We start from the raw sequence: 21,353 nt of genomic DNA, 5'->3' as shown, positions 1-21,353 counted from the left end.
TCTCTCTCTCTCTCTCTTTTGCATCTTTCCCTAGAGCAGACATCTCTTTTGGTTTAAGATACTTTTTTCTTCTAGCTCCTAGTAGACTAGAGTTTTAATATAAGTAAGAGCCTATAAGAATTTCAAAGCAAGGGGCAGCTAGGTGGCTCAGTGGATAGAGCACCAGCCCTGAAGTCAGGAGGACCTGAGTTCAAATCTCTCTCAGACATTTAACATTTCCTAGTTATGTGACCCTGGGCAAGTCACTTAACCCCAACTGCCTCAGCAAAATTATATACATATATATATAAAAATATGTATATATATGTATATGTATATATATATATATATATATATATTTTTTTTTTCAAAGCAAGCTCTGCTAAGTATAATTAACAGAAGGATTCAGTTGCAAAAAGTAAATGATGATTAATACACAACAGCTATTTCTTGTATCAATAAGCACATTCTTATCATATTTTAAGTTCAAATCAATGTTTGACTACTTATTATACTAGCTCCCTCTGAGTCATCTCATCCATAAAATGAGAGGGTTAGATTATATGATTGCTATCGTACCTTCCAGGTATAAATTTATGATCCTATAATCTAAAGGGGCTGTCATATCATCAATCTTGTTCTGTCATGGACTCCTAAGAATTCTATTCATTGATAAATTCTGTAAAAATAGTTACCTTCTGGTAAGAATGCTGTAACAAGACATGCAATACCAGCTACTATATTGCTCACTGCAAAGGGAAGGCGTCGTCCAATACGCTCAATTGTTAGTAAAATCAGGAGAGCTCCCGGCAATTCCACAACTCCTGAGATAAAAAAATCTATGTAAAGATTTCCACCTATGATTCCCAGACGCATGACAAGTCCTTGGTAAACCACTGCACTTGTGAACCTGAAATAATAGCAAGAAAAACCAGAGCAAAACAAATAAGTGATGAACTTCAATCAAGAAGTGAAGGCAAGGGATCTTTGTAAAATTAACACACTTAAGGCTTTGAAAATTCAATGCAATTGGAACTTACCAAGCAAACATTAGAATAAGTGTGCATTTCCTCATTTGGGGAGTCCTCACCAGATCTAAAAAGGATGGATTACTAACCTCCTCATCTGTAACAGTGATCTAAAGGGAAAAAGTAGATTTCGAAAGTAGTATATAGCAATAAACACCTCCATTTTAGAAGCTAGAGACTTGTCATTAACTAAATTCAAGGCAGCTGAGTCACTGACCCTATGAGGCTTATCCAGGGTCTTTAGCCAACTGTCATATATTATTTTATTTTATAGATTGGGAGTAAAGTTATTAACTTCATACTTAGTTTTCCACGTATGGCACATGGACCAAACCAAAAAGTTATTGCTCTGTTAAGAATGAAATTCTGCCACTATTATCCATAGTAACTGAATGTTCAGAGAAAGATATATAGCATTTACTACTTGCAAGTTAACTGAATAAATTACCTTTGAAATTAGAAAGATGAACATAAAAATAATTAAAGTATGTAGATCCCCAGCATTGTATTTTCTTTTTGAAAAAAAAAAGTAGTTAAATTCATAGACAGGAACTAAGGGTAATTGATTGACTCAAAGATAAATATCTGGAAGGGACATAAGATAACATCTAATCCAACTCTCTCATTTTAATGAGTAAAAAGTGGCTAACAAAAATGAAAAAAAATTGCTTCCAATTCTTACCCCTCCCCCATACTCACTTTTTCTGCTTTCTTTCTTCTTCTTCCTTATACAAAAAGATTGTCCCCATCCCAAAAAGAAGCCACTCATATTTCAATCCCATACATTCTGAATACTGATCCTAGCATTTGAATGAAGTTTATTCCTGGGTTAATAATAATAATCTTCTGACTGCTAGACCCAATGTTATTTTTTTTCCTCTCCTCGTTCTATTTGACCTATCTGCAGCTTCTGATACTGTTCACTCTTTTCTTTTTCAAATACTCTCCCTATTAATGGTCTCTGTCTCACTATTCTCTTCTGGTTCTCCTCTTAACTTTATAATAATGTGCTTTAAAATTCTCCGTTTTTACTATGAAGTTGACAAATTAATAAATGTGAATATTTCTATGTGAAAAGAAAAACAAAAGAGGACAATTTATTCTTCTCTGCTGCATTTAATTTGCTTGTTTATATTTTAAATTTAACATAGTATTTCCAACAACTTCTAATACTGGGCTGTTTGTGTCCTATTCTGAACTTCCTTTTGCTCTCTCTTGTTTATTTTTTAAATGATTTATCAATGCAATATTTTCTTTTTTTTAGGGTCATATTGAAGTGAGTTGTAGTCCCTTTAAGAAACTAGTCCTTTCAGATTGATTTATTGCTTTCAGACTCCCAGCCCCTCCTAGCTGATGCATTATCAATTCAGGAAGCTAGTACCTTTGATTCACAACTCCTGGTCAAAAGCATCCTTTTGAATTCCAATAGGAGATCTGGGCTTGTCCCAGCCCCCATTTTATCTAAGCCAACTTGGGATTCCACTTACAGGCCCCCTTTAGCTAAATCTCTCATTATAAAAAGAACCAAACTAAAATCCTCTCTTTGCAGAGGTTCCAAATATGCCAGCCCTACACTTGGCATACCAATGGTCTCTGCCCACTGAAATACTGTTTCCAGTGCCATATTCTCTTTACTCTCAACTTAACTAGACTTCAACCTTACTTCCAATCCCCATAATAAACCTATTTTATAAATCTAGATTTTCGGGTCTGTAAATTCCTTTATAAGGGACTCTTGCACTGCCAGAAGGGAGTTTCCCCAAACTCCCTACCCTTTGCCGAATTCTGAGGAGTTGCAGGGGAGCTCCATTTGACTTCCTGAACCTCAAACCTACCAGTAGACCTCATTTAACTCCCTGACCACCAGAAACCCTAATTTCATTTAGGTACCCCAAATCTAAACCTCATCAATATCTACTTAGATTCCTTTGATTACTCCTTCTCCTTTTTCTGTTCACCAAACATGGTCATTGCCCCAAGGTTATGCCCATTCCCTTTTCTTTTTTCTCTTTACATTTCTCCATCATAAATATCATCAGCTCCCAAGGGCATATATATCACCTCTATAATTTTAGACTCCTAAATTTATAAATTCAGCATTAATCTCTCAGTTCTACATCACCAACTTTTGTTAGACATTTGTCTTCATCTTGATATTCAATTGGTACCTGAACCATATATGTTAAAAACCCAACTCATTTTCCTTTAATCCACTCCCCTCTAAATTCTCTATTTCTCTTGATTGTATCACTATTCTTCTCAAACTCCCATTCATTATATTACAGTATTATTTAAATAGTTTTTTTAGGTATACATAATAATGAATAAAGGAAGAATGTTGGAAATATTTTATGAAAGGTAAAGGAAATCAGTCATGACATTGACAGATGTATTTTAAACCTCAACACAAAATATTGGTTCATAATAATAATAAATTATTCATTGAGAATCATATATTTTTACAAAAAACTTTTGAAACTTTTATAATTTATATTTATGGTTTATATTGATATTATATTATAATTTATATTTATTATGATGATAAATTATTATTTTAGAACATGTCAATAAAATGTTAGGAAAAATATAGAGTAACTTAAGATTTGAGGAATTCTTGAGAATTATTGTTTCTCATTCCATAATCTTCAAGATAATATCCATTAGAAATTGGAAACATTAAAGGAGCTAAATTACTTCCCTTTCATTAAACACCCATTAAATTGGAAGGATGGCTCATGCCTATAATCCCTGCTATTGGAGAAGACTGAAGCTATTGAACTATCTGAGTTTAGTGCTATAGGAGGGCTAAAACCATCTTGGTGGCCACACTAAATTCAGCATTTATTTGGGGGAGGGGGGAAGGGCGGAGGAGGCACAAGACAGTCTAATGAAGGACAGACCTGTCCAGGTTGGAAGTGCAGGTCCTTTGCCAATCAATAAAGAAATTAGTCAGTCAATAGCTTTATGTCCATCTAATGTGACATAGCAAGGCCCAGCCTTTGCCCAACTTCACAAAACAAAATAGTTATTATACACTTCCAGATATATATGCCTTTGGGGTGTGTGTGTGTGTGTGTGTGTGTGTGTGTGTGTGTGTGTGTGTATGTTTGGGTAAAATTATCCATGTTACCTATAAATTGTCTAAATAGTTGATCTTTGATATAGTAAACAAGCAATTTCCTACTTCATACTGATATCTCTGTGTCTACCTGGTTGTACTTATTTTGCTTGTCTTTAGGTTTTCCATTATGTCCCCAACCCCCTCAGCTTTTTTTGTTTGTTGTCTATCTGCTTTAGAGTATAAATTCTTTGAAGGCAGGAACTATTTCTTTTTTTTTATTTGTATCACCAGCAACCTGGACAAGTCTGTCCCTCATTAGATAGTCTTGTGCTCCCCTACACTACATGCTGGACTTAATTTGGACTCTGCTTTGATTTTAGTCCTATTGTAGCTCTACTCTACTAAACTCAGGTAGTCTAACAGTCTCAACCTCCTCTAGTAGCAGGGATTACAGAAATGAGTCACCATATTCATTTACTGGTTTTTAATGAAAGGGAAATATTATTCTGGAATGAGAAATAGTAGTTATTAAGAATTCCTCCTGTCAATAAAAAGTTATTATAAAAGAAAAAAAAATTCCTCAAATCCTAAATTATTTTATATTTTCCCCAACATTTTATTGACATGTTTTAAAATAATAATTTACCATAATCATAAATAGTAAATCAGTTTTTTTATAAAAGTTCCAGAGATTTTTGTAAAAAATATGTAATTCTGAATGCATGATTTATTATTATTATGAATATACCTAGCACAAATGTTATTGACTATTTATTTATTGATTGATTGATTATTGAATGTGTTGGATTTAGCTTTTGCTTGGTCAGTTCTATAGATAATTGAGTTATTTTATGACTAGATCATAGGATGATAGATTTAGCATTAAAAGGAGTCTCAGAAGAAGTCATATAATTCAATATCTTTATTTTAAACATGAGGGAGATTAAATAACTTTCTAAATTTTCCCAAAGTCACAAGTAGTAAGTGACCAAGAAGGAATTTAATTCCAGGTCTTCTGACTACAAATTCTTTCTACACTATATATACCACATTGATGTAATGATTTTTGCCCACAACTGCTAGGGACCAGATATTGTTTTGTTTTTTTTAAGTCCCATGGGTGGGAGAAGAAAAAGGGAGGGAGAGAAGACAGGGAAAGGAAGGGGGAAGAGGAGGAGGAAGAAAAGAAGGAGGAGAGAGACAGAGAAACAAGAAAGAGAGAGAGAAAGAGAGAGAGACAGAGACAGAGACAGAGACAGAGACAGAGAGATCATCTAGTCTAGCCTTTCCATTTTACAGATTAGGAAATAGAGGCTCACAGAAATTAAGTGATTTTTCAAATTTACACAAGTGCTAAGAAGCAGAATTAGCATTCATACTAAAGTCCCCTGGATCCTAATCCAATGTTCCTTCCCCTGAATCATGAGATACACCATTTGCTAGAGAGAATAAGCATCATTTTAGCACAATTCTGTTGACAAGTATTTCTATTGGCCTCAATGAACAATGAAAGACATCAGCTCTTATTTCAGACATATCCTAAGCAAGTAAAGTAGAGGAAGCATGTGGAAAATTCAGGTCAGAACATTTTCCATAAATGAATGAATATTTAGGATTATAAAGCAAAGCATGGGGAAGCATTTTGGATTGAATGAGATAATTACTTCAATATTCTAATTTGTTTTGTTATTATAGATAACATTTTTAGTGTTGTTCAACATCAATAGACATTTATTAAGTTTTAACTATTTGCAAAGTAGTGAGCAAAACTTTAATGATACAGAGTGTAGAGAGTGAAGAATTTGACTCTTCAGGTCAAGAAAGAAGAAAATACACTCCTTTTAATCTGGAAATTATCAAAAATCTGAAAAAGGTTGCACTTTTTATGGGTCTACATTGTTTTATGTTAAGATATTATTAGAGAATTTGGCTTATGAAATTTTAATCCCTAGTGATTGGAAATCTATAGCAAAGATATGTTTAGAACCTGGACAAAACTTGTTGATGGCTTTCTGAGTATAGTGAACTCTGTAGAATACAAGCCCACAAAACAGGCAACCTGGAGTTAATATACCAGTCACTTTTGATCAACTAGCAGGTGTAGGTCCTTATGTAGACAATTTAACACAGATTAATTACCCTGTAGTAGTATATGAACAAATTGCTTCTGCAGCTGTCAAAGCATGGAGCACCCTCTCATGAAGACAAGATAGAGGGGAAGCCTTCACAAAATAGTGCAAGGTCCAAATGAACCCTTTGCTGATTTTGCGGGACATCAGCAGACAGTTGTCATATGAACTATTGGTAAAAATGCAGCAACAAAAATTATGATAAAACAACTTGCTAGAGAAAATGCTAATGAGGTTGTAGAAGAATTATACTAGGACTACACAAGGATGCTCCTTTAGAGGAGATCATAAGATGCTGTGCCACAGTGGGCAACATACCTTTTATACCCATGGTGTACATGGGAGGACAGGGTCCCTTTTGACAAGGAACTTCCAGAGAGACTCATCAATACTTTCAATGTGGTAAAGTAGGGCATCTGAAAACTCAATGTTGACATAGAAGACAAGGTAGAAGAACAAGACCTTATGTCCAAAATGTAACAGAGGCTTCCATTGGGCATCAAAATGTAGATTGACTCAAGGAAACAGGAAGCAGGGCCCAGCTCCAGGGCCTCAGGCAAAAAACACTTGGAGCATGATGGCAGATGATGTTAAACCCAGAGAATCTTTAGAAGTTCAGAACTCTGACATGATCAATCAGCCAAGAAGCAACTTGATGGGAGAAAGGGATTACAGTTGAGGAGCAATGAAGAGAGTGGCTTTACATGCTTCACCTGAGGAAATGTGTCATGGTGGACACAGAGCCAACATTGAGACCAGAAGGACTTCATTCAAGACCTACCTTTAAAATATACTGTCTGTGTGTCCCTAAGTAAGTTGTTTAACCTCTGAGCACTCTAGACAACTTCCTAATACTGTAAGTTGCAGAAAAGGTCCTAGTCTGCACTAACAAAATAAGTTTCTTCACTTATGAATTGACTCTATACTGTTAATTTTTGATTTTTGATAAAGATGCATTGGCTTCAGCAGACAAGTTTTATCACCCACCCAAAGGGCAGAGTCCAATGCGAGCAGCTCCACTATCTTTAGATAATCATCAGGTGATGTGGAGAGACCCAGAAAGTGGTGAATGGAAGGGACCAGATAGATTAACTGCTTGAGGAAGAAGGTTTGCTTGTATCTTTACAAATGGAAAAGGAATCAGATGGGTGCCAATGAGCTGTATTTGCCTTGTCCATCAGAGAGAGCCACAAAAAGAGAAAAATCTCAAAACAAAGGAGAAAACTCAAGAAAATCAGGTGGTTCCATTTCTAACTACATGTGTAACTGAAAAAGCATGACTGTTAGCCCTTTGAATATGGCAATTGATTCATGAACATAAAAAATTGTTAATGAGACTGCTGCAGGACTTCAAAATCTGCAAGAATTATTGGATTCCCTGACACATGAAGTAATGGACAACAATGATTTTGGACTATCTCTTGGCTGTTGAAGGAGGTGTATGTGTGATTGTTATTTATATACCCTCCTTCTAGGACTTATGTACATGTATGGACATGTAATTCCTCATGTTGATTCATATTGTTTGTTACATCACTACTAGCCTGTGTTATATTACTATGTGCTTGTGTACTACCTCCCATGCTGATGGATTTATGTATACCTGTTTCAAGTAAGACTGTTCAGACAAGAGGAAACCTACTAATAATATATAATTTGGTGTTCTTACCTCCCTGAGAAGTCAGGGAGGGTGTGACCATCTGTGTTCTAAAACAAAAGAAAGCAGGAGATATAGAGGGCCAGAACTCTGGAGAAGTATACTTGAAACAAGAATACTTACAACAAGGTGTTAACTCAGTGGAAATGATGAGATGATGGTTCTCTAGTTTACATATACTTAGTACTTAGCATGATGATGTAATGGTTCTCTAGTTCATACATATTCAGTAACGCTGTAATTATAATAGGGTATTTAAGGGCTGAGAGGACTAGAAATGAGACATTCCATCTTTGACTATCCTCCTGGTGGCTCTCCTGCCTACTTCACCAAGACCAAAACTGGTCCCAAGATCCTCCAGAAAGCTAGTCCGAACATTACAACTGAGATATGTAAAACAATCTTCATCCTCAAGAGATGAAGAGCTATTTAGATAAATATATGTAATAGATATGTTATTATACATATACATATATATAGACATACACACACACACATATATGTAATAACATGCATTAGATGGATAAGAGTCCACAATACAAATATGACTTTGGTTAGTTGATCCATGGCAAATTATTATTGTGTTTATTAAAGAACAAATCCAGCTGGTCTTTGATTTAGAAAACATTCTCCACAGTGATGCCATTCTTCTGAAAAATTATCCCTTCATTTTTAGAACATTCATAGATCTTGAAGACAAGAGGAGAAATTAACTAGGTTTAAATGAATTCATAAAAGGTATATATTGAAAGGCTTAGGCAATCTGATATCTCTCCCTCACCCCCATATCTGGCATATGGCAGAAAGACATAGGATATAACTACTTCAAAAAAAAGTGAAAAATGAATGTCACACTGAGAGCAATAGAGAGGGCAATGACAGGTATGAGGTGCTTATGACATATAACCAATAAGGAATTCTAATGAACAATAGGAATATGTCATCAAAGAATTGCTTAATAGGAAGAGAAAATGTCATGTGGCAAGAATGACAGATGACATGGGTAGGCAGAAGTTTCACATCTTTTGTTGTTAGTTAATTTTCAGTCATGCCTGACTGTGATACAATTTGAGATTTTCTTGACAAAGGTACTGGAGTGATTTGCCATTTCCTTCTCCAGCTCAATTTATAGATGAGGAAATTGGAGGCAAACAAGGTTAAGTGACTTGACAGGGTCACACACAGGTAATGTCTGAATTTCAACTCTGTTCTTCCTGACTCCAGGTCAGATGCTCTATCCACCGAACCACCTATTTGCTCTTTGAACTGGCACCCTCAAATTATCAGGAGAACTTTAGGAAGTTCTTCACCATGTTAGATCAAGTAGGAAAAACTTTTGAGAGGATCTAGACAAAAACAATATTAGATGGGAAGGTATGGATGGGTTGCAATTGACATTGCTGGAGGGAAGGAATACCTGAACTGATAAGGATATCCTACTCTGTGCTACTCTGTGCTAGACAGTGAGGACACAAGTATAAGAAGGGAAATGAAGTTGCAAAAATATAATTAGACTTAGCAAGGCCACTGTACAGTATTTTTTAAAGGAGTAGAAGTCCTATATTAGATATAAATCTTCTTTTTCCATTTTATCACACGTGTAAGTAGATTTCAAGGCAAACTTTTATTTGGGAAAAACTGAAGAAAATAAATTCATTTTATCTTTTTGAAACTTGTCACCAGGTAATATGATTGATGACAGCATTGGAAAGTGAAAAGTACCATGGTACAGTGAATTGAAATCTAGCTTTGGAACCAAGAAAACCTGCACTCAAGTGCTATATCCTAGCAGAATAAGCCTGGACAGATCACTCACCCTCTCTAAGTTCCTGGTACTTCTCTATGACTCCATTAAAAAAGAGATGATGATCTATACTGGCAGAGGATATTTCTCAAAACTTCCCTCTGCTAATAAAATCTCAAGATCCCAAGTATCATTTAAAAAGACCCATTATAAGGTTACATAGGATTGTTTGTTCATGTCACCTACTCTGTCTTGTTTTTGCCCACTTTACTTGCCTTTAATTCTGCCAGAATGATTTTGAGTTTCTTCTCCAAAACAAGGTAATACCACGCTGGAAAATTTTATTCATTGTTCCTCTGGCTAATTTAACACTGTTTAGAATTTTTCTACATGCCTCCCTGATAGTTTCTTTAAAGTGACGTTTTTATTTATCTGGGAGAATACTTGCTAGGAATAACATTTGGCTACCAGCATAGTCCCTCACTCAAATTTTGCTTATTGCTCTTACCCTTCAATGAATTGTTTATGAAAAGCCTGAATACACCCTTGGTTTGTTTATTTACCTACCATAAGCAAATACAGAATGTCCTAAAAGTCTTGGTAAGCTTTAGTAGTTTAAAAGTGAACTAAGACTTTGGGGACTTTGATATTTTCTTACCATATGCCATGTATGAGTAATGACTACAAAGGAAAGAATGAACTGAGAGTTGGTAGCATTAATAGCATCCTCTTGAATAAACTCAGCTAAAATGTAGAATTTAATCAACTTTCCCAATCAAGATTCTTAAACTGAATCTAATCTATTCTTAAATAAAGATCAAAAACTTTCTATCCTTTTATTGATTAGATGGTGTTCTGAGCAAGAAGTTTCTATGAACATGGTTTTGTTATTTCTATAAAGATTAAAGTCAATTTTTAAACACTTTCTTGCCAGCTACATTTGTTCCTACAACAAACTAAAAAGAGATAATAATGATAAAAGCAACTCCATCTTCTTACATCTTATTCCCTTCTATATACTCCGCAATCCAGTGACATTGGTCCTATTCTTTCAACACAATATTCCATTCCCTGATTTTGTGTCTTTTTATTGGCTCTTCCCAATGCCTGGAAATGTCTCTTTCCTCATTTGGGTATCTTGGCTTCCTTCAAATCTCAAGTAAAATCTCCCTTTCTGCAAAAAATCTTGTGGTTGAATGGAATTGATCATGCCAAGTTCCATCACGTGGGGGCTGGTTCAGATGCCTTCTGCCATCATCTCCTTTATCTGTACTATATATAAAAAGGTGGTCCCTTTCCTTGTCAAGACAAATTCTTTTCTACATGCACAAGTAATCCCATTCCCTCTGATTTCTCTAGCACATTGTTCTATCATAACTATTTTAAAGAAATTTTTATTAAAGCTTTTTATTTTTCAAAACATATGCATGGATAATTCTTTGACATTAACCCTTGCAAAACCTTGTATTAAAATTTCCCCCCTTTCCCCATCCCCTCCCCTAGATGGCAAGTAGTCCAATATATATTAAACATGATAGAAATATATGTTAAACATGGTAGAAATATATATCATAACTATTTTTACAAAACTATTTTTTATTAATCTTTAATATTTCTCTGCCTACTGGCTATTTTCTTTCTATTTACAATCATACCTGTCTCCCTCATCTTCAAAAATATGTCTATCCCTGATATTTATTGACATAACTTGTAGTGGGCTAGAACTCTGAAAAGGTATACTTAAGACTCAGAATAGTTTGAGATAATAATTCTCTAGCTATTGATGTATTCACTCTAAGTACATATGCTTAAGGTAATATGGTGATATAATGGCTCAAGTGTAGTTGGACATGTTCTATGTGAGATAGTGACATAATCCTACTGGAGTATTTAAGGGAGACACAGACACAGAGGATTCTCCCTCTGTCTCTCTGTGTCTCTCTGTCTCTGTCTCTTTCATACACACACACACTCTCTCTCACACACTCACACACATACTCTCTCTTTCTCTCTCTCTCAGCAGCAGCTCTAAGCCACAGAGAAAACATCAAGTTCCAGACTCCATCTTGGACCAGTCACATGGCAGCTCTCCTGCCTCCTTCATTTCTCCACCTAAAGACCATGGACTAGGGCTGATCCTGAGGCCCTCCAGAGAGGTAGCCCAGACATTACAATAACTCTTCTTCCTTTTGTGACTAAATTCTTTGGGAAGACCACTTCCTTCCTTTTCAATCTTAAAAAAAAAATTCATTACAATTTGACTTCCCACCTCATTATTAAACAAAAGTGCTCTGTTCAAAGTTACTAAAGAATAACTAAAGTTATTCAGTCCTCATCCTTCTTGACCTCACTATAACCTTTAACATTATTAATCACTCTCCTCTGATTCTTTTTTCTTTTTAGATTTTCATGATACTGCTTGGTTCTCTCCCAGTTCTCCACCCACCTTTCTGTTTATTTCCTGGATATTCACTTATTTCATGTCCACTAACCATGGAGATCCTTCTCTGGATCTCTTTGTCTTCCACTTTAGTAAATCACTTGATAATCTCATAAGTTTTCATGGTTTCATTTATTATCTCTATGAAAATGACTCTCTCATGTACTTGTCCTTTCCTAATCTCTCTTGCCTTAACAATCAGGCTCATATCTCCAACTGTCTATTTAGGCATATTGAACTGGATGTCCCATCAACATCTTAAATTCAATAAATCTGAACAAATTATTTTTTTCTCCAAATCCTCCCTGTTGAATGTACTACTGTGTCCCATTTACCTAGTTACCCAATTTAGATGTCATCATGCTCAAAACATAACTTGATTTAGGGACAAGGATTGGGTCTAGAATTTCCTTGATATAAAGAATCCTGAGGTAAAGATTCTAAACTTTATAATGGTTTCAGCCCTTTATCTTTCTTTGACTTGCAGTTTCACTCATTAAGAGAATTCAACAGGGACTGAATTATATAACCCAATGGAACAATGGCAAATTAAATCTAGTCTCTGTTTCTCCCTTTTGTTTTATTGCTACATGCAATATGATCTATTACTTAGTGTTTTTCTGCTATTTGAAAATTTTCTCACTGGTTATTTGTGTTTTAAACAGCAGTTCACTAAATAGGAACAGGAAGGAGGGACACTTGTGCAAATCAGGTAGCTGGGAATCTACCTTCCAGTTTACCAATCAACAGATGGCCTGGGTGTTTAGGACATTTTTATAACATTTATTTACCATCTATATTTTTAAGCATTCTGTCTTTATAAAGAAAATAAGCCACATGAAACTAAGACTTTAACCTAGACCATGAATTCCTTGTTATTTTTTTTGTGTGTGTTATAACTCCCTTTCCTTTAATAGTATGGTGATGTCTAAGGATCCTTTCTCAGAATAATTTTTAAATGCATAATATGAAACAAATAGGAGAAATATTGGACAATAGTTGGTGGATGTGAAAGTTTCCAGTGACGGGTTTTTTTTAAAATGTAGCAAGAAGAGAGCCTCTGTATGTGTCGAAATCCTTCAACAAGGCATTGATAAAGAGAAAGTATAGCCAGTGCAGAGCTGGGATGGGCCCTGGGAAAGACCTGAGAAGTAAAAGGATTAATGGTCAGGGTGAAGGGGAAAAAACAGATTTGGAATTGTAAGGTCCAGTTAAAAATGAAATGATAAAAGATTTTTCTCAGATAAAGGAATTCTGGAAAAACAGAGAAATGGTTGACACTTATGAGTGATGGTACCCCAAGGCATAATGATCTCTATGTAGATAAGGTAGAATGGAAGTACAGGTCATTGGCCAGGTGCTTTATCTCAGTCCTTGCTGGAATAATTCCCCCTTCTTTTGAGTATTGCCCCTTACCTTGCTGTCTCCTGCCTTAGACCTTCTTATCTTGACTCTTATCCTATCAGGATTAAATTATGATCCTTTCCTGGAATTATGACTTGTCTGCCCACTCAGTGGGCCACCCCTTATCTGCCTTCTTTTGCCCTATCTGATGGTATACTCAGGTTTAGCTAAATATCCTGTTTACTTAATCCCTATACAAGCTCCTTGCCTCAGTTCCTCATGGCCAAATGATTTTTGAACATGAGTTCCATTCGATCAGCTAGCCTAAAACACTCCACATTAAAAGATTAAAAACCAATCTCTGTCTTGCCTCAGTTTCTCTGGCATTACACAATGAAGAAAATACAAAATTTAAATAAGAAATGCTCTTTGCTCTAAGAGGATTTACAATCTAGTAAAAATTATTAGACATGTAAACAGATGAACATAAAACCAATTAGGTTATAAGCACATAAAGAGTAATTATGGAATACTTAAAGGAGTACAGAATACTAGATGAAAAATCTGCAAACAAATATATCATTGTATGAGGAGAGTTACTTTTAAAAAGTATTCTTTCAATTTTTCAGTACTAAGAATTGTCATTCTCTAGTCCTATAATTTATGTTTGGGGTTTTTAAAGTGAGAAATATCTAGAACCTTAATCTTTTATATTAGTAGGTAGGTTCCATATAAAAATGTGACACTTTCATAAACATGCCAATAGATACATTATTTATTGATAGTTGGGGAAACATGGGTATTCAAAGGGTTGATTTTTCCCATAACTGCAAAAATCTAGGGACAATAATAAAGATAGTGATGAATTAAAATGGAGCTAATTTGATAAACTAATATTATCACTCATTCATTCATTTGTTCAAGAAATCATTATTAGATATGTATTTTGGGAATAAATTGAGATACAAAGAAGTGGAATTAACTGAGTGAAGACACTCTTATGGGAATATACCCTTAAACTATTCCTTAATTGTGACTTGAGACTTTAAAATAAGTAAAGCTGTAGCTAAAATGGTTGCAGGTGTTTGTCCCCTCCTGTTTCCCTCCACCTCTTAATTAGCATTTAAGTACCTCTTTTAAAGGCAATTTATTCTTTGGTTTCTGGGTTAGGTTTCCCCAGTAAGAATATAAACCCAGAATTCCCCAAATACTGGAAGAAAAGATTAGGCTGGAGGAGGAGAGGGGGAGGCTTCTGCTCCAGGTTATTTAATCATGTGTTTTGCAGTTTTTACTTTGTGCTCCTTTTACTAACATCTTGTCAAATGAGAGGTGCCTTTTTTGAGAGATTGTAATAAGTCCCTTTTTGCTTTTTCTTACTCTGAGAGTCTGATTGTTTTTGTGATAGATACTATTCCACACAAGAAGAATAACACATGGACCTTGTTGGAGACTTTTTTTGGACAGTAGATAATTTATCATTTATCATATATGAGTCACTATTTGGGAGCTAAAAGGGAGATTTTTTCTTTTAGATGCGATTAGTTTTTTTCAAAGTCATATTATCAAGAGGCCTTTCAAGCACGTAGTAGTGACTTCAAAGAGGGAAAGATAAAAAGACATTAATTGGTAATCAAGAGACAATTTTTAAGAGACAAATTAAGAGACATAGAGATAATTAAGAGACAATCATGGGTAAAATTGGATTATTTTTCCTGGGCCCAATTTCCAGTGACACCCCTCATGATAGAAGTAATTTCCAAAAACTCTAATCTCTTAAAAGTGTCCTGGCATCATAAAACTTCGGCCTGCTTATTGAATGGAGGTAGTGGTTTTTACCTTGGTCCCCTATACAAATCACACATTCAGAACATCTCGGAATTTGCAGGGACAACAAACAACTAGAGCAAAGGATATTGGAATAAGAGTTTGCTAAGTGATTTTTTTTAATTTCTTAAAAAAGTTCATCTCACTTTTCTCCAAGAGAATATTAAAAGTGGATTTAGTGGAATAGAAATGTTCACATTAACATCAATATGAGAATTTACTGCCTATTTAAATGGTTTGGTATTTTGCCTTTTGTAACACAAGTTTTCTGGACAATTTTGGGCCTTCAGCCAGTCCTTTTGTAAAACATGATGGAGGGAAGATATTTAGTGCCATTAGTTTTGAGCCTGGGTGGAAAGATTCCCTTCCCCATCCCACACTCTGCTGGGCATATTGCCTAGAACAGCAAAAAGTGCGTTTATTCAAAGGGTCCCACGGGGGGATCCAAAGTGCAGCCTGGATATTAGCTAAGGTTAACCAGTTGCAGCTGTGGGAAGCATAGGTCATGCGTGTGAACATTTCTCAAAAACAAAATTAAGAATTTACCAAGTTCAAGCAAGGTGACAGGTAGGGGGAAGGGAACATATAATTCTTAAACTTTAAAACCCAAGACTAATGACTCTAATAAGTAGCCTAATAACTTTTATGGAGACAAAGAGCAAAAGTTAAGTATAATATTTTATCCCCCATTAATATAGTTAAATGTAGTGATAAAAATGTTATAATAGAGTATTAACAAGCCTTAATTATTTGAAATAAGAATGTTTCAAAGCACTGAATGTAAAAACAAAATATACATGCTCTGGTACTTAAGATATTTAATCAGATACATTAAGACTCATGTAAAGAAACTAATCTGGAGGGCAACATTCCATTATTCATTCATTTAATAAATATTGATTAAATGTCTACTTTGGGGCAGCTAGTTGGTACAGTAGCTAGAGAGTCAGGTATGGAGTCAGGAAAACGAGTTCAAATCTGCCTTTAGACACTTACTAGCTGTGTGAAGTCACTTGACCCTGTTTGCCTCAGTTTCCTTATCTGTAAAATGAGCTGGAGAATGAAATGGCAAAGTGTTCCAGTATCTTTGCCAAGAAAAACCCAAATAGGGTCATGAAGAGACAAAAATGATTAAAACAGCACAGCAACAAACAATAACAACAGTATCTAAATATGCCTGACATTGTGCTATGTATTGGGAATAAAAAAAGAAGCAAAAGACAGCCCCTACCCTAAGAAACTTACAATCTTAATGTATCACAAATCAATTGCTACTTAAAGAGCAGAAGAACAAAGAATAACTTAAAAGAAAATGTAAATAAAAAACCAAAGTTACACTCACATACAAAAAGTCTGACCTCAACAATTATTTTCTTCGAGCCTTCTATTGAATTTTCAAAGAAAGGTGCAGCTATAGCATAATGAATTCTGGGACTCAAAGAAACCTCAAAGATTCTCTAATTCCTCTTCAGTATCTGAGAGCCAGAGAAGATCTTCCAGACCCCATAGCCCATAGAAATCAATCCTAGACTTAATTAAGATGTGGAAGGCAAGAGGAAGTCTATTCTGTAGCATTTTAGATTAATAGGTGAGTAATTTCTCACAGAAATGAAAGAATAAAAATCCTCAAGGAGTCAACTTATTTTTAGTTGAATGAGATTGTAATCTTGATACAGAGGAGGATGGTGGCTTTTCTATGGCTTTCATAGGCGAGCTTTTACTTTATCTTCTTGGGATCCAGATCACTTTCCTGGACATTTCCATGCCAGGTAGCTAAGTAAATATTAGCCTCCTCACACTCACTATTCACCCTTTCTTGCTCTCCTTCATGTCTTTCTCCATCTGAATTTAAGCTCCTTGAGGGTAGGGACTGACTTACTAACATATATTTATATCCCTAGTACTTAGTACAGTGCCTGGCACATAGTAACTACTTGAAAAATTCATTCTCTCATTCTCTCTCTCTCTCTCTCTCTCTCTCTCTCTCTCTATCTGTTCTCTTTCTCTCTCTTTGTCTCTGTCTCTCTCTGCCTCTGTCTGTCTCTGTCTCTCTCCGTCTTTCTGTCTCTGTGTGTCTCTCTATAAATCTCTCTCTCTGAAACTGTTTTTGTTTCTGTCTCTGTCTCTCCTCCTTCCTCCTTCTCTCTTCTTCTCTTTTTCTCTGTCTCTATACCACTCCCTGATTTCTCTCTTTTGCCCTCTCTCTTGTCTATCTTTCTATCCCTGTCTTTCTCACTAGTCTAAATATTTATTCTATTTAGATCTCAAGCTAGAAAGAACCCTAAAAACTAACACCTTTCCTTTAGAGATGAAGAATGGAATTCTTTGAAGATTAAGTAATTTTTCCAACACCACACAGGTTGTAGGCAACATAACCAGGACTGGAATCCGAGTTCTCTGAATCCAATTTCTAAGATTTTACTGCTTCACTATGATATATCCATTTCTGTGGGTATTATGCCCTAGTTTTCTTCACAATATTCTTCATCAGGAACTTGATATAATTTTACAATTCTATATCCTGAATGAACAAACTGGTAAATATTGATTTGCTTTAACAGAATGGATAAGCAGTTTTAAGATGAAAAATTAAGTGAATTAAGTGGAATGAATTCAGTAACATGTTAGAATTTACTGTCTTTCTACTTCTTCCATATACTCCAAATAGTTGTATATTGTCTTCCCTCTGTGTCTCATTTTAGCTTCAATCTATACTTATTAGATCCAGTAGACTAAAACATTTCAATATGTCTGGTGATCAGTGATTCATTATTGGTGCCCCTACAACTGATAAAACTCACACACGATTAGCTTGAATTACCTTGCCTGTTGCTTTGAGTAACAGTATACAAGTCAAGAAAATTTTAAATTTAAGTTAAAAAAAAAAACCTTTCCAAAGTGTACTTGAACTCATTTTATCATAAGAGTCTCTGTCACTAAGTTTACACAAAATATCACTTGGCAACAAACTTTTTCTTGATAAGGCTCATTTCTCTGAATTCAAGCTGGTCTGTTGATAGGTTCATATTTCAAGCTTTTCCTAAAGCTGCTAGATGCTGATGCAGCTTGAGTTCCACTGGACCTTTGAGTCCTGGGGTTATCTATATGCCCTGATCAAGTATCACAGAACATTAGTAGTAAAAGATATACTTGGTGAAAATACATGCCATCAAAGTCCTTGCCAGATACTTCAAACTGTCAAAAATAAATATCAAAGTTCCTTCAATTTAGTCTTTGGAACTGGGAATCATTTCATTATTAGAATTTTGGACCTTTAGTTTCTTCACTAATTCTGAGGAAATAATGAAAGATATGAGTAAAATCAATTCAATAGAAAACTACCTAATGGTTAAAAGGACAGAATTCTCTGAGGGGTTTTTGTGATTCCAAGGCTAGTGTTCTATCTACTATACCATCTAGTTGCCTATAGAATTGTGTAAAGCAATGTTGTATTGAGCTAACATAGACAAGGCTTTTTTTTTTTTACTACATTTCTGTAAATACATATTTAAATGTCACATTTAACAGCTAGACTGGTTTAAACTGCAATTAGAGTGTTTTCCAAATTACCCAGAATTCAGTTTTTAATTATGTACAAGCAATGCCAGGGTAAAACATTCTGAAATATTCTCTCAAGCAGAATAATTAACTACACATTAATCTTAAGTATTCCCAACTAATAATGTGGAAATTTGTTTCGTTTTAACAAAGTTAACATAGATGAAAGTATAGATGAGTTAGTCAAAAAAGCTATACTTTAACTGAAAATTGCTAATAACCTCGCCCATCCAAAAAAAAAAAAACTTGAAAGAAAAATGAGGCAGAAATTAATAGGATATGAAATGTAGAGATATAAAAAAGAAAGGAAATCATAGTTTGAGGAATTCTTCTGAAAGTGAGCCTTCTTTGAGAACTTTTTTTTAAAAAAAGTAAATTCACAAGGTTGATGAACTTGATGATCTATACGCATAGGGCCCTTGTTTTATAGGTTATCTGATTCTTTTGTTAGCCACCTGTGACAAAACGAACTTGAAATGACCCATGTTGAATTTATATTGACTAGTCTGCTAGGCAGATGGTTCCCCAGATAAAATCTATGCTTTGATGAGAATTTTCTTCAATAGTGATAAGGATAAGGGCAGACTTGTGATTTCACTGCATCAGGTGAGGTAGACTGGGGAAATTCTCTCAACCAATGCAGGTTGATACCATCTCTATAACTTGCCGGAGTCCTCAAACTTTTTAAATAGGGGGCCAGTTCACTGTCCCTCAGACTGTTGGAGAGCCAGACTATAATAAAAACAAAAACTTTGTTTTGTGGGCCTTTAAATAAAGAAACTTCATAGCCCTGGGTGAGGGGGATAATCATCCTCAGCTGCTGCATCTGGCCCGCAGGCCGTAGTTTGAGGACCCCTGATAGAGTCTTAGAGAGCTGCCTCAGCACTGATAAGTTAAATGACTTGACAACTGTCACACAATCAGTATGTATTAGAAGCAAGAGCTGAACTCAGCTTTTTCTGTCTTGGAGGCAGGCTCTATGTCAATGATGCTATGCCATCTCTTATTATTATTATTTCTTTGTTTTTTATTTAACATTTTATGTCCCTCCCCAATTATGTGTAAAAACAATTTTAACATTTTTCAATTCAAATTTAGAGTTCCAAATTCTCCCCTCCTTACTCCCACCAATTAAGCAAGCAATTTGACTTAGATTATCTATGTATAGTCATTCAAAACACATTTTATCTCATTATGTTTTAAAAGAAATGTTTCTATGACAGAAATGTGTTGAGTTACTGAAGTTTATGGAGGGAATGTTTTCAGTCAAATTATATTATCAAAGTGCCTTATAAAAATCTCAGGAAGATAGCATATGCAGTAAATCTAAAAATTTGATTTTTATACAAAAGTGAATTTTGTGTAAAAATGAGTGTAAATAGAGCAGCAAAAATTGGCAATCTCCTAGTCACATTACAGTGACATTTCTAAACTTTCCCAATTTTCCTCAGTTTCCTTAAGACACATATAGAATAGCATATGGGCTCTGAAGTCTAAGTAAAAAGGAAAACAAAGAATCACTTTTTAAGATAGTAAAGTGATTGTGTACAAATGTTGCTCAATTCTAAACTGCTACAACAAGGAAAACTTCAAGGTCAGTGAAATGCCATGATATGTTGTGCTCTGATTCATTTCATTGAATAAGCAGAAATGTAAGAGAGCTTTAAAATTGTTTCCAAGGTATTTATGACATCCTAGCTTCTATAAAGATCCCAAGGAGACAACTGAACTAACTTTGCATGTGTCCTGCAACAACTGATATTCAGTTTTACTGACTGATTACGTCTGTTTGCATTCATCACAAATCATTAAAAAATGTTTTTATTATAAGGTCAAGTTTACACACCACAAATGAGTGACTGCATGAAATAGAGGGCTATAGAATAACAACTGTTTCATGATCTATTCTACAAATCCCTCTTCTTTTATTACCACTGAAGGAAAAGAGGAAGATTCCTTTCACAGAAAGCTGAATTATTGACTCCAGCCTCATTTTTCCTGAATCACTCCCATTTTCTCATCCATAAAAAAGTTCTATTTGGGACAAGCTACAATTTTCTCACATATTCTGGGATCTTTCTTTGCCAGATATTTTTGCAACTGAGGAATCTTCAGGCATTCTTTCAATCAATTTCTCTTTTACTATTACAATTGTCTCCCATTAGTGATTCAAAAGTTCAAACATGGTAAAACTCTAAAAGGAAAAAATAACCAAGTATCATAGTAACTTTTAGATTGAATTTATTTTTATTAAACTCAGTTCTGATTCTCTAGTACTTGATTATGAAAAGCAGGATAAATCTAGAGTCTGATAGACTTTAAGACCTCATATTGCCCAGTTTTCTCATTTTATAGATAGGGAAACTGAGACTCAGAGAAGTGACTCAAAATGGCGTGGCAAAATTGGACACTGAACTCAAGGCATGGAACTCCCCAGTTGAACACTCTTTCTACTGAAACCTGTTGCTATCACATGTGATGTAATGGGTTTATGGATCCGTTGGCTATCCTATTATCTAATGGATGGATCTATATGGTGCAGGAAATATAGTGCTGAATCTGCAGATAGGAAAATCTGAGTTCAAGACC

At 35.0% G+C, this 21,353-nt stretch overlaps 1 protein-coding gene across 1 annotated transcript in view; it reads right to left on the bottom strand.

The window, feature by feature from the left end:
• SLC22A3 (solute carrier family 22 member 3) overlaps positions 1-21,353 on the bottom strand; it is a 118,598-nt gene that overhangs the window by 17,109 nt on the left and 80,136 nt on the right. Inside the window, exons 6-7 of the mRNA XM_051998057.1 lie at positions 1,020-1,117; positions 675-889 (exon numbers count right to left, since the gene is read on the bottom strand). Coding sequence (XP_051854017.1) covers positions 675-889; positions 1,020-1,117 — 313 coding nt within the window. The remainder of the gene's footprint in view (positions 1-674; positions 890-1,019; positions 1,118-21,353) is intronic.

Source organism: Antechinus flavipes, chromosome 4 (genome assembly GCF_016432865.1).
Source record: "Antechinus flavipes isolate AdamAnt ecotype Samford, QLD, Australia chromosome 4, AdamAnt_v2, whole genome shotgun sequence".
In the NCBI taxonomy this organism is placed as follows: domain Eukaryota; kingdom Metazoa; phylum Chordata; class Mammalia; order Dasyuromorphia; family Dasyuridae; genus Antechinus; species Antechinus flavipes.
Note: the sequence above shows the minus strand (reverse complement) of the source record. Positions and strands in the feature narration are given on the sequence as shown.